This window comes from Manis javanica, chromosome 2 (genome assembly GCF_040802235.1).
Source record: "Manis javanica isolate MJ-LG chromosome 2, MJ_LKY, whole genome shotgun sequence".
NCBI lineage: Eukaryota > Metazoa > Chordata > Mammalia > Pholidota > Manidae > Manis > Manis javanica.
The window spans coordinates 130,070,567-130,083,592 of NC_133157.1; the positions used below are offsets into that span (position 1 = coordinate 130,070,567).

The 13,026-nt window shown below is 53.1% G+C and overlaps 1 protein-coding gene across 1 annotated transcript; it reads right to left on the reverse strand.

The window, feature by feature from the left end:
* Nucleotides 1–349: 349 nt before the first annotated feature.
* LOC140847877 (calmodulin-like) lies at nt 350–1,547 on the reverse strand. Its single transcript, XM_073229429.1, is given in 2 exon segments — nt 350–988; nt 991–1,547. Coding segments are annotated over 2 exon segments (447 nt in total). The 5' UTR covers nt 1,346–1,547; the 3' UTR covers nt 350–896.
* Between the last annotated feature and the right edge of the window lie 11,479 nt (nt 1,548–13,026).

Below are 13,026 nucleotides of genomic sequence, written 5' to 3' on the forward strand. Positions count from 1 at the left end.
GGCAGGCTGGGGGTGCTCGCTGCCCGCAGGTCCTGAGCCACAGGCACCACAGCAGAGCAGCTTGTCGGGGCAGCACCAACGGATCAGAGTGCCCACCACTACCAGCCCTCAGCTCTTCAGGGCCCTGCCTGGACTTTAAAATGCTCTTTGCTACTGATGGATCCATTTTAGTTGAAATAAGTATTGGAGATTTACTTTACCTAGGCTTCCCTCTTTTTGCTACGCTCACCAAAAGAGATTTCGGTGCATTTTCAAAAAGCACAAAAATGCAGATTCCTGTCTCATTTAAACCCTGGACTTAACGAACAAGGATCATGTCAGTGGGAACCAGGAAAAAGGAAACATGAAAGGACCACAAGAGTTTTTACTCCTTTACAGCTTCCCTCTCCCTTGCACTCAAGTCTCCCTCCGTGAAGGTGAATTCAGACAAGCTACAACCGACCCAGGTTTACTCCCAGCTTGCCGAGATGAGTCACGGTGCTCGGGAAAGGCAGAAGGGAGCGCACAGGGGCCGCGGGGAAGGGAGGAGATCCTTCTGGAGGCCTGATGTCAGCTGTCAGAGCTCCATGGCCCCTCACCCCGGGCCAGACTCCTCCTCCCCCCTGGGACTGCCCCCAAAGGCGTCAGTCAGGCCCTGGGGACTCTGCCCCGCGGGCTCGTGGTGTCAGCTGCGCTCCCCGTGGACAGAGGGGTCAGTGCAGCTCGGTGGATCCTCGGCCCATTGTCTGTGCAGGACAAGGCCCTTTGGTGCTGGAGTGATGGAAGCACCAGGGTTTGCTGGGCTTGGAGGGGGGAGTGGCGGGAAAGAAGACAAAGGGAGCTGTGGAAAGCTGGCTGAATCAGCCTTGCCCGAGGAGAGGAGAGTGGGTGCGGGGTGGCTGGAGCGGACCCCGCCCTCACTTGGATACCAGCACGCGCACGAATTCCTCACAGTTCACCTGCCCATCGCCCTCCTTGTCGTCTACCCAGAGCATCTCGTCCACCTCCTGTCACTCAGCTTCTTCCCCAGCCGCGTCATCACCTGCCGCAGCTCGGCTGCGCCCACAAAGCCATTGCCATCCTTGTCAAAGGTGCGGAAGGCCTCGCGGACCTCCTCCTCGCTGTCCCTACCCTGCATCTGCTTGGCCATCATGCCCAGGAACTTGGGGAAGTCCACGGTGCCGCTGCCGTCGCGGTCGATCTCGCCCACCATGCCCCGGAGCTCCGCCTCCGTGGGGTTCAGCCCCAGGGACCGCACGACAGTGCCCAGCTCCTGGGTGGTGATGGTGCCATCCCCGTCCTTGTCGAACAGGGAGAAGGCCTCCCTGATCTCGGCCACCTGCTCGTCTGTCAGCTGGTCCGCCATGGTGTGTGCGGTGCGGGGCACGGGTGGTAGCGGCCTCAGGGTGTGGTGGCTCCCAGGACAGGTGGCCACTCGAGGGACGCTGGCTGGCAGGCAGTCTAGCCCTGGCTTGACTGGCTGGCGCTTAAGAAGGAGCAGAGCTTGCCCTCACATTCAGACTCCCCACCCTGTGGTTGCCTGAAGGCCAGATCCTGTTTGATCAGGAGTCCAGTGCCAGCAGTCAGGTTAGTCTGCTAATTGAGCTGACCGCAGCGCCCCTGTTGAATGGGGCCAGCTCTCCACCCTGACACCCGGGGCTGGAAGCCTCAGCACATGCCCTGTGAAGGCGCGGTGGACATCTCCAGGGAGATTGCTGGCCTTTCCTGTGGATCTCCCTCCCCTCCCCTCCCCGACCCAGATCTTCATGCCCTTCACTCACGAAAGGCACCAGCCCCACACGGCTTCAGCTGAAGAATTTGGCAGGAGGAAAAGCAGAAACTGCCTTTGTCTGAAAGGAACTTCCCTCCTTGTCATTGGTTTCCAAAACATGACAGCCTTTGGATTTTCAGAGAAGGAACACAGGTTTTTTCTTCAGGTAGAAGCAGGCAGTCTTGTCGTCTTTAGAAGAAATGTAACTGGAGGGGGATTTCCTCCGTCATTCACTCACTCTTCACCCATAGGTATTTAATGAGTGCCTACAATGTGAGGGTACTATTCTAGAAGCTGGGAACAGTGCTGTGCACAAGACAGGCAACTCCGAGTCCTCAAGCAGCTTATATCCACAAGACAGCTAGTGAAACGAACAAGCAGCATTCTTTGATATTTTTGATAAACACTTGGAAGGAAGTAAAGAGGTGATGATGGGGGAATACGGGAGGTTGCTTCCCTAGGGATGACCAAGGAGGGCTTCTCCACAGAGGTGGTCATGGAGGAGACCTGGTGCAGAGGCTCTTCCTAGGCGGGGAGGCTGGAGGGCTCCGAGCCCGGTAGAGCAGAGGGCATGGCATGGCCAAGGTCAAAGAGGTGGCTTGTGGGGCCACAACCTCACAGGTGAAGGGAGAAAAGAAGGAGAGGAGGGTGGACATGGGCAAGGTATCCATGGTGTGGTGGGGCCTCAAGTTTTATTCTCTGATCGATGCGGAAATGCACAAGGCACGTCTGAAAGGCTGAGCCCCTGGCTGGGGGATGCGCAGAGCTGAAGTAAGCGGTATTGGTAAGAAATTTTCTCAAGAAGAGAGGTGGGGTGTACACCAGGCACACAGACCCAGCTCTCAACTTCGAGAGGCCTCAGGGAATGACTGCCCACCATGCAAGAAGCAGCTGCTTTGCCCAGTGGAAGAAAAGCCAGACGGGGAGACTGGAAGAGCCCATTCAACACTGAAGGCGAAGAAGAGAGCTGGAGACTGACACTACCTGGCTTCAGAACTCACTGAAAGCTGCAGCAGTCAAGGCAGTGTGTTGATAGAGGAAAAAGAGAAACATTGATCAGTGTAACAGAAAAGGGAGCCCAGAAATAGACCCACAAATAGAGTCAACGGATGCTGACAAAGTGGCACAGGTGGTGGCACAGAGCAAAGACAGTCTTTCTAAGGCATGCTGGAACCCCCAGACAGCCACATGAAAAAACAAATGTGGACAGAGACTCACACCCTCCATGAAAAGTAACTCAAAATAGATCATGGACCAAAATATAAGGCACAGAACTATAAAGCTTCTAGAAGGTAACAGGAGAAAATCTGGATGAGCTTAGGTTCAGCAGTGATACCCAAACATAAAGTCATCCAGTTTGGGTCTGGGTTGTCTTTAGACATGACATCGAAGGCCCAACCCATGAAAGAAAGAGTAGATAAACTGGGTGCTGCAGTCCAAATGTCCCCCCAATTCATATGCCAACTCCTTACCCCAAAGGGATGCATGAATCAAACAATACCAGGGCAGGAGCAGGAATGGAAGGGGAGCCACAGGGATGGGTCTGTAATGACAGTCCTTGAGGACAAAGTACGAACCTCACGGGGAAACTCGGGTCTGAGATGTCTGAGGATGGATGCATCCGTTCTTGCTTCCTGCCTGTTTCACCTAGAAGAGGCCAGTGGAGGTGTGCAGCTTCCTGGATCATGACTCCAACCTCCAGCCTCCATTTTCAGAGTGTCAAACTTGGTGAGGACTTCTAAACTGAGTCACTCATCACTCACAAAGACAGTGCTGGGATGGTCTAAACTGTTGCAACTCACTGGCTAGGAAACTGTGACAGGGGGAATGTTTTTATTTCATGGGCTCCTGTAATTCTGTCCCTGCAGCTTCTCACTGCACTGACCCATTTCCCTACAAAATCTTAGGACCATCTAAACATTTGGAAACCACTGAGGATTCCAAAGGGCTTTCATTTATGTGCAGTACATCTGTCAACCTTTACTGGGTTTGAAATTAGAACTGACAAAATCTTGAGATCCTTAAATATATTTTTTATGCTTTTTGTAACTTTGAAAAATATAAATTAAAAACCCATTACATGTTAACATAAATAACATAGTTATGTGAAAAGTAATTATATTCCTAAAACAAAAAATTAGAAGAGTAACACCTAAAATAATTATTTTGTGAACTCTAGTCTCTAATGTCTGGGTTTATAGAAGTGTGACTGCCTCTGCACTGTGTCTTAGGGGGTTGGTATATGTTTTGATTTGAAGTTTAGGATAATCCAGCTTCGCACAGATAGTCAGTTGGAAAAGGAGAGGATATTTAAATGACTCTTTCAGATAATTGTGGATATTCATTTTTGATACCATATCAAAATTTAACAAGTGGTAGTTTCTTACAATTTAGTTGCAGTGTGGAATCTGAAACCATGTCACTGAACTTTCGATGCTGTTACACTAAAACGCACTGGTCTCAAGCTTTGAATGGAACTCTTCCCCACACACGCTTGTGTAATGCCATGCATGGGTCACTGCTTTCTGTTCCTTGAACACTCCCAACCTGATTTGCACCTTAGTATCTTTGCATGAGCTGCTCTGTCTGCCTGGACACTCTGTCCCTGACCTTCAAGTGTCTGCCCCTTCTTTTACTTAGCCCTCCTTCCCCTCATCTCTTCTATCAGTCTCCCTCTTTAATTGTCCTCAGGGCTTACACTCCTACATTGATCCTACACTGATCTTATTTGTTCATTTGCTGGCTTATTTTCTGTTCCTCCCCATGTAAGTTTCACAAGAGGCAGGTTGCTCCTGATTTCTCGTGGAGCCCTCATTGAGCCCTCTGCCTTGAGGGGAGCAGACTTCCATCAATGTTTGCTCTGCGAAGGGAGTGCGAGAGGGAGTCAGGACAGGGCGGCACAGCCTCCAGCTGCAGGAGGACAGCTGCATGCATTTCCCCTTCAAGTTCTTCCCGAAGGGCCTAAACTTCCGTGATGCTTCACGTGGCCCTTCCCAAATGCTCATCTTCTCCACCACCTGTTGTCTGTCATTCCCCCAACAGTCCTCAGGTTTGCTTAGTGGCTTCTGGGGCCTGGTGCCCTCTGGCTGCCCCGGAGCAGCTGCTGCTGCTCCCCCGGACTCCTTCCCGCGGCTTGCCCTCCCTCTCACATCTCTGTGCTGCCACTAGAGCAGCCCCCACCCCACGCACTCCCTTGGTGCTGCCCAGGCTGTAGGAAGATTGACTCATGCTCCCACCACCCTGCAAACCATCTGATACCATGGCCTTTTTATCTGATTTGCTCTTTATTATGGTCACCGCCCTGGGATGCCAACAGGGGCTCCTTAGAGAGTGGCTAGAACAACAGTGGGAGTGAGGAGAGCCAGTAGGTCTGGGGGTGATGTGGGACCTCTCCTCAAAGCCAGATGTGAAAGTTACACAGACATTCTGACAAGTGTTCACCTAGAGGGAGCAGGCAGAGGACCGAGGAAGGATCCTGAGTAGAGGTGGGGAGGGTTCTGGGGGCTCTGAGCATGGGCAGGTGCTGTGGTGGGGCCTCCAACTTCTCCCCTGGGGGTGGGCACTTCTCCTGTGGGCTTAGGGTTACTCTGGGAATGTGTCAAAGGGAGCCCCTGGGGAGCACCTGGCTGTCTGTCTAGGCCTCCTTTGGGGTCTTTGGTCTCAGCTGCTACAGCTCCTACCAGGGACTTCCCTTCAGGCCCTCCCCTTTCATCCTCCAGAAATGAGTGGTCGTACTAAATTGCAGGGGACACATGGCTGCTGTTTTGGGATCTCTGCAGTTCTCAGTCTAAGGAACAATAATGATGCAGACAAATGGACATAATGATGAGACATGCACGATGTCCCTGAGATCGGCCTGGGGACGGCAGTGGCATCATGTGCCACTGTGCACAGGTGCTGCTGACCACTACTTCTGCTGCTCCTCGCTTTCAGCACTGGCTGGCAATAAACGTGCCTTGCCCTGTATTCCGACCTAAACTGAGCATGGCCACCCTCATTGCTAGGAGAGGGTCTTTTCAACTCATCGGGGGCCTTGCGTGGGAACCAGGGTCTTGGGCCCATCTTTCTCACCTCCCCACTCAAGGCTGCTCCAGATTCCATGCATGCCCCAAATCTTATGATGATATTTGGTCAGTCTTGTATGAATCATCAAGATTCCTCCAGGGCTGTCCTGGGTGGGGCTGGCATTCAAGTTCAGGGAGGAGATCGTTGTTCTAGGTCAGAGCTGGGTTGTTTATTTTATCTGTTAATAAGCAGAAGCGTCCTCCTGCCGGGGCTGCTCCGTGACATGAGAACACCTTTCCCGGAATTCACAGGGCCATGGCACGTTGGCTTACTCTGGGTCAGACTGTGCAGTGTGGCTCGCTTTTGTGAAGAAAGGCCTCCCCCCGAGAATGAAGTCCAAGTGTGAGGCAGCTGAGCTGCTGGGCTGTTGTGAGAGTCCCCTGGGTCTTCTGGGATCGGCCTGTCCTCACATCAGGTCCCACAGCTTTCCAACGGTGGCTTTATGAGGCCAAGCTCTGGGCCCCTGGTGCTGTATCGAGCTCTTTAGTGGTGCAGCCGCCTAGGCTAGGCCAGTGCCCTCTGATCAGAGCCCTATCAGCATCTGGAGGCCACACGATCTAATTCCTGACAGTCGCTGTGCAAATCAGGATCGAATGAGCTCCCCTAATGCAAACATGTCACTACTAGGTCTCACAGTAAAAGCAGCTAAACAAGTAAAAATCTCCTCAGACTTCCCATGTTCCTGGGAGAAGGGCGTTCATTGTGACAAGTGCGGGGCTTGGTAACTTCTCCCAGGCAGCTGGCCACGTGCTCCCTTGTGGCCTCCCCTGCACTGCATCCAGCCCTGGGGGGCGGAGGGAAGGTGGGGGGCAGAGGAAAGTGGTGTGCTGGCTCTGGAAGGGCTCATTTTTATGACCCACCAGCCTTTCAAACTTGATGCTTTGAAAAAGAATTGGTCGGGTAATGCTGCTGGAGTGCCAGGACTGCGTGCTGCAATTCCTTTGATACCAGGATGCACTTGATACAAGTAAGCAGGCCCTTCGTTACTTAAAGCCACCAAACCTTAGGGGTGTGGCAATCACCTTAAAGAAAAAAAGGTGATTGTTCTTCCTGAGGGTATGAAACTCACTAAGAGGCTAGAAGACCATTTGTTCCAAGTTCCAATTCTTTGAAGTTTATGATTACGATGAAAACCTTTGCATTTAATGCAGAAATACATGTGTATGTGTGTGTGTGTACATGGCTCCAACAAGTATGTATTTCTAAATAAAGGAAACAATCTGAAATCAAATAAAAAGATGGGTGTAACTGGAGATGAGGTTATCAAGGGAGAGAGAAGGTCAAGTGAGAATCAGAAGGCAGCTGTCCCAGAAGACAGGAGGATAATGGCAGCCTTCCTTCAATGTAGAATGATGATGTGGAAGGTAACTGTGAATGACGGTGTTCCTGGTGGAACCCTATCCCAGGTTTCACAGGAATGTACTGAGAACAGTCAATGTCTCAAGTCTATTTCTGAAGCCTCCTCATCTAAAATGTAAAATGGACGCCAGATACTAAGTGTGAGAGGAGGAGCTGAGACTGTACTTCCACCTCCTTCTGGCACAGCTCCGGTCTCACCATCCTTCCATGGGTCACTACACTTCTGCCAGATTGAGGACAGCTCCTGGGCAGTGCTGGGGCATCACCTGACACAGGGACTGTGCTTTGTCACAGTGCATGCATGGTGGGGCTGTGACCACCCGGTGGAGGCCCCTTCTGCTGCTCCTGCCAGGCTCCTGCTGTCTTCCGTGGCCAAAGGAAGGACAGGTGAAGCGGTCGGGCCCTGAGAATGTCAGATTAGTCTTGACTGCTTCTGAGCTTGTTGTGTGAGTCAATTACTTTGGCCACGGACACGACGGTGGTGAGACCAGCATGAACCAGGCCAGGGATTGCAGGGAGACCATCATGCCATCGGCTCCCACATTCACCCAGCCGGTGCTCAGCACCCAGCATGTGCAGAGAAAGCAGCCTGCCTCCCCTTAGGCTTGGCCAGGGAGACAGAAACTAAACAGAGGCCCACACTTGCCACGCTCAACTGAGTGCCTGGACCAAGTGCTATGCGGGAAGGGAAACAAGTGGGAGGGCAAGAGCAGCCTCCTGGTGGCGCTAAGTCTGGGGTGATGGCAGGATATGGCCTGAGACAGGCTGGGAGGTGGGACGGGCTGACAGTCCACCCTGAGGGGAGGGCAGGTTACGGAGGGCTCCACTCAAGGAAGCACGGTGGCCTTTGGGGCTGATCTTTGCACCCTGTCTCCGAAGGCCACTCCAGTCCCTGCCTCTGTTTCTCTTCCTTCTGACTGCAGACAGCCAGCTGTAACTGGTAGCAAGCACCAGCTTCCCTCTCCAGGCTGTCCAGGGACAGGAATCCAGGGTAGGGCCAGGCCGCCTCTTTCCTTCACTTTCCCCAGTCTTGTCTCCCCTCCTCTGAACACAGTCTGTCTGGGCTGCAGCTGCCTGCAGACTCTGAGCCTGGTGTCCGCACTCACTCTGTCTGGAGCCACACGTGGCTATGCCTGTCACGTGGGATTTTTGTGCTCAGAGCGGGCATCTCGGTGAACATGGCTCTCGCTGAGGCAGTGGGACTGTCGGCGGTGGTCCCCGTCTCATCCTGAATCTGGCACATGGAGGACCCTCTCCTAGAGGATGACAGCCTTCCCAGAGGTCACCAGGCCACCCCTTTCGTCGGGTAATGACGTCCTGCCCTGGTTAGGCCATGAGCTTGTCAGGCTGGGGTGGCGCCAATCCTGCTCTCCCAGTGCTTGGCTCCCACCCAGTTTAGCCAGTGCCCCCTGTCTCTGCATGCCAGTGTTGCCAAGGACAAACATGGAGGAGACCAAGTACTACACGATCTTGTGCCCGTCCCCGTCCTCTGTTTTGTTACGCCGGTGGTCCATTAGGACCCAGGAAGTGTAACAGCTGACCAGGAGACAGGAGGTGGGAAGGACCAGTGAGAGGAATTACTGCTACCTGGGCCTGTCTGGAGTGCGGCCATGTGCCTGCCTCTCTCCCTGAGGCACTGCTCACAATGACAAGACTGAGTACTCCACTTACTTTGTTTACAATAACGGGAAATAAAACATATTATATATACTTTAGGAAGGTTTCCTCAAGACGATTAAAGTTCAAATACTTGGTGTTTAAAGAGCCAAGTTCCTGTTACCTGGAAAATACCTTAGAGCACTTCTGGCCAAAAGTGCTAGGTAACTGGGGTGCCATTGTCAGCAGGCCAGAATGTGTGGGGACTAGGAACAGAGAGGGGTGTGTGCCCTGCAGAGTTCCCAGATGTGTCACTGACCGAAAAGAGGTGCCCAGTAAGTCTGAGCAAACCGTGGGCACTGGCTGCAGCAACACCAGCAGGCAGTTCTGAGTGCAGAGCAAGCAAACGCACAAGCCTCACAGCACACAGGCATGTGGTAGGTCTCTCTTGAACATAATCCCTATGAGAGTAGGGCCTCTGCCCTTTCCGAGGTGACTCTCTGTTAGCCCAAGAATCATGCCTTTGCCTGGACAAGGGTCTAAAGTAGAAAGGTGACGTCCAACTCCTGAGTCCTCACAATGTGACCATTTCCTGGAGAGTGATGTCCATCCCTCGATGAACCAGTGCTCCGGGCTGCACAGTAGGAGTAGAAGAACGAGCAGGTCAGACCTTGTACCACTGACAGCAGGTATTTAACATGGTCTAAGACTTTCTGAGAACTTAGAATAGCCACCCTGTCTGCTTTGGCCTGGAAGATGCCTGCAGGCAGTAGAAGTCTGGTGAGGGCCCAGCAGAGACCTGGCACCTGGGTGAATGGGCAGATGAGTGACAGTAAAGCTCCTATTTATTGTGCGTTCACCCTGTGCCATGTACTGAGCGAATGTTTTCCCTGCAGCTGGCTTAAGTGTCTGCACCCCTTAGAGGGCAGGAACTGGTACTATTTCCTGCACAATGCAGGCAGCTGGCGCTGGGGCAGTGAAATCGCCTGCCCCTGCACACAGCCCGTGACCTGGGAAGCCAGGGCCATAGCCCAGGGCTGCCTGGTTCCAAAGTGCAAGATGGACATGCTGACCCAACTGCTGCAGCTTTTAGTGAGTCCTGAGGTCAGGTAGTGTGTGTCTGGCTTCAGTATGTCTTCCCCTTCAGTATGGGGTGGGAGCCTCCAGGGGCAGCACACAGCTCGGTGTTCCTACTGCACACCTTGAGAGGTGGCAGGGGGCAGCTCTGTGAAGCTGGGACTCCCCTGGGGAGGGAGGGCCCTGCACAGGCTCCATTCTTGTCATCATGAGCCCTCATTGGGGGATGAGGAGCCCAGGAGCCTCCCAGACCAGCCTCACTGGTTTCTCACCAGTATTTCGCCCACAAAGCCAGTCATGGGAGGGCCCAGGGTGTCTCTGTTCCTGAGTCACATCCTGTGGACACTGGAGCCACCTGCTCCTTGCCCGCTGGCTCCAGGGGCCCCTTTTGCACACACAGAGCCCTCCACACAGCTGCCATGACTGTGCCCCTCAGCATCTTCCCCTGTCTCCTTTGCTCAGCAGGGGGAGGACACACACTGATGTGGGCCATCTTCGCATCTCACCTCTCTTTCTGAGCATGCTTGCGGCTCTTCCTGATGGACACCCTGCTCCCACAGCACAGGGAGCCTGGCAGAGGTGCACTCCGAGCTTTCTCCCACTCCCTCTGAGAAGCTGGGCTGGGCGCTGCACCCACCTGCAGGGGAAGAAAGGGCTTAATCAAACTTGCTTAGATTTTGCACCAAATGCCAAACTGTGCCCCTTTCCCCAGCCCAGGTTTGACTTTCAGATGCCCTGTGATGTTAGTCACTCATGGGCAGCTGGCTCAGTGAGGCCAAATGCTTGCCTACTGAGGCTGGGTGCTGGGTCTGGAGGGGTAGAGAGACGACTCCAGTGGAGATAAAACTCTGTTCTAGAGGAAGGAGGAGGACCAAACAGTGCATGGAGGGTGGAGAGGCACTCAACCAGGGTCTAGATCTCTCCCCAAAACTCCTGGGTGGCCTGGGCACAGGACTTTACCACCTGAGACTCCATCTCCACATGGAGACAACGAGCCTCAGCTAATCATCACCTTCCTGTCCCGTGATGCCCCTCAGCTTGATGCTCTTTCTAAGTAGAAGCCTCTGCTCTGCACAGAACTCCATCTGTTAGGGCTGCTGTCCAAGAGCCGAGTAACCTTCAGAGGCTTGGACTGTTTGATGTAACTGAAACCCCCTGACAGACAAGTTTAATTTATCAGCTCGATTCAGAAAGTATAATAAAATGGAGAGTGAGGTCCCCTTCAAGGGGATGTTATCTTGAGTGTTGGTTTGGATCAAACACAAACCAGCTTCCTAGTAAACATGAGGTTTATCATAGAGGAATAACACCTGCCATTGATCAAAGACATACTGATCTTTGCTCCTGGTGCCCTGGTCAGATACGGTGGATGCATTATTCCTATTTTATAGATGAACATATTGAGATAAGTTTCCAAATCAGGGAAGGAGCTAGAACGAAGCGCCCAAGTCCCCTGATAGTATCTGAAAAACTCTCTGTTGTTTACAATGTTAGTTAATGCCAAGGGAAAATAAGAAAATAAGCATCTTGGATTTTTAATCACAAGTCCTGATGATAAGATGAGAAGAAAAGGAAATTTAAAGTATTGGTTTATATCTTCAAATATTCTTAAAAATATAGATGAATGAAGGAGCTGAGCTGATCCTAGCTGTTGGGAGCCCCACCCTTCCTTTGTGCTTACCCCTGAGCTGGGCTCCCAGGTGGACCCTTAATTCCACAGCATACTCCCTTTCAGTTTCATCGAGAAATTTGTTACTCAGTATTTGTGGGGGCCTCTGTACAATTCCAGCACAAAGATAAAAGAGCAGTCCTTTGAGATGTTTCTACAGAGGGAGTTAGGCAACTGGGGCCTTCCTTTGTGTCTCTCTCCACATTGTGGTGCCCTGGACTTGGGGGTCTCGGGGTTTGTGTGCAGGGCTGAGGGTGGGGAGGTGTTTGCTTGGCTGCCCTACAGGGAAGGAGACAGTTCTCCATCTGTTCAATGGGTGAACCAGAGAGAGATGGAATTGGTAACATTTCTCAGGAGGAGAGCAGAGCAGTTTATTCCTTACTTACAGGCAGAGGTCAGCCATGTCTTGGGTATTAGAGGGATCAAGAGGGAATCTCTCGAGGAAGTCACTGTTGGGACCCCAATGTAACTGTACCCTCACAGGCTAGGGTTTCACTTGCTGAGGACTTAGAGACAGTTCCCAAAGTCTGAGCTCTCCATCTAAACTGCTCCTCAGAGCACTGGGCAGAGCTGATTTCCTTCCAGGGAAAAGGTAAGGTTGTGGGCCCAGAGGCACCCAGCCTTGGTTTCTGCACTTGGGGCTGATTCTGAGCACATCTGCAGGCCAGGCTGAGTCAAGTTCTCTGTTTCAGCCCCAGGTGCATATCCTTCTACCCCAGCCTCTTCAGGGCTGGCCTGCTTCGGCATGCAGCTCTCCTGCGACTCTCTGGCAAGATGCGTTCATGCACATGGACAAGCGCCCCTGTCCTTCCCGTGTCTGCATCAAGAAACGCAGACTTGATAGGATGGAATCAAGAGCCAGGGCCAAGCAGGGAGGTACTCTGGGAATATGCAGTCATTTCCTCACCTCTGAAATCACATTATGGACATTGGTCTCACAAACAATCCCCGCTGTGCTGCTGGTTCTGAATGCAAACCCGCTCCCTATTTTCTCGAGCTCTGGGTGGCTACCGTGTCTCTGTCTATTTGGCCTGGGAATTTGGTGATGCCCATGTTTCCACCGGTTAGGTTCCACTCAATTCTTCCACCATCTGCCTCCACCAGCCCTGCCCTGGGGGACAAGAGCTGGACCAGAGCTGAACAGCAGCCCCGCGGGAGGAGAGCAGGCACACCGCACGCAGCCTCCCACCACATGGGGCCTGCTGTGTCCTCTGAGGGAGGGCCCTGCCCCTTCTCAGCCTCAGCCTCTGTGTGCTGGGGAAGCTGTGGTGAAGCCCTCAGCTTGGCTGGGCCCCTGTGAGGACAAAGGCTTCTGGAGCAGCGTGGTGAGCCGTGGGGCCGGCAGAGGCCGGCTGCCCTGGATGGCCCCGTGCTGGCTCCCTCCAGCCTCTCCTGGGCGGGCCCTGTTACTCCGGTTCCTGCATTTCTTGTCTGCAGCTGCCTTCTTGTCCCTCCCTGGGAGGAGGGTTTGGCCTGGGGACATGGGAAGGGTGGGGAGCCTCCCTCCTCC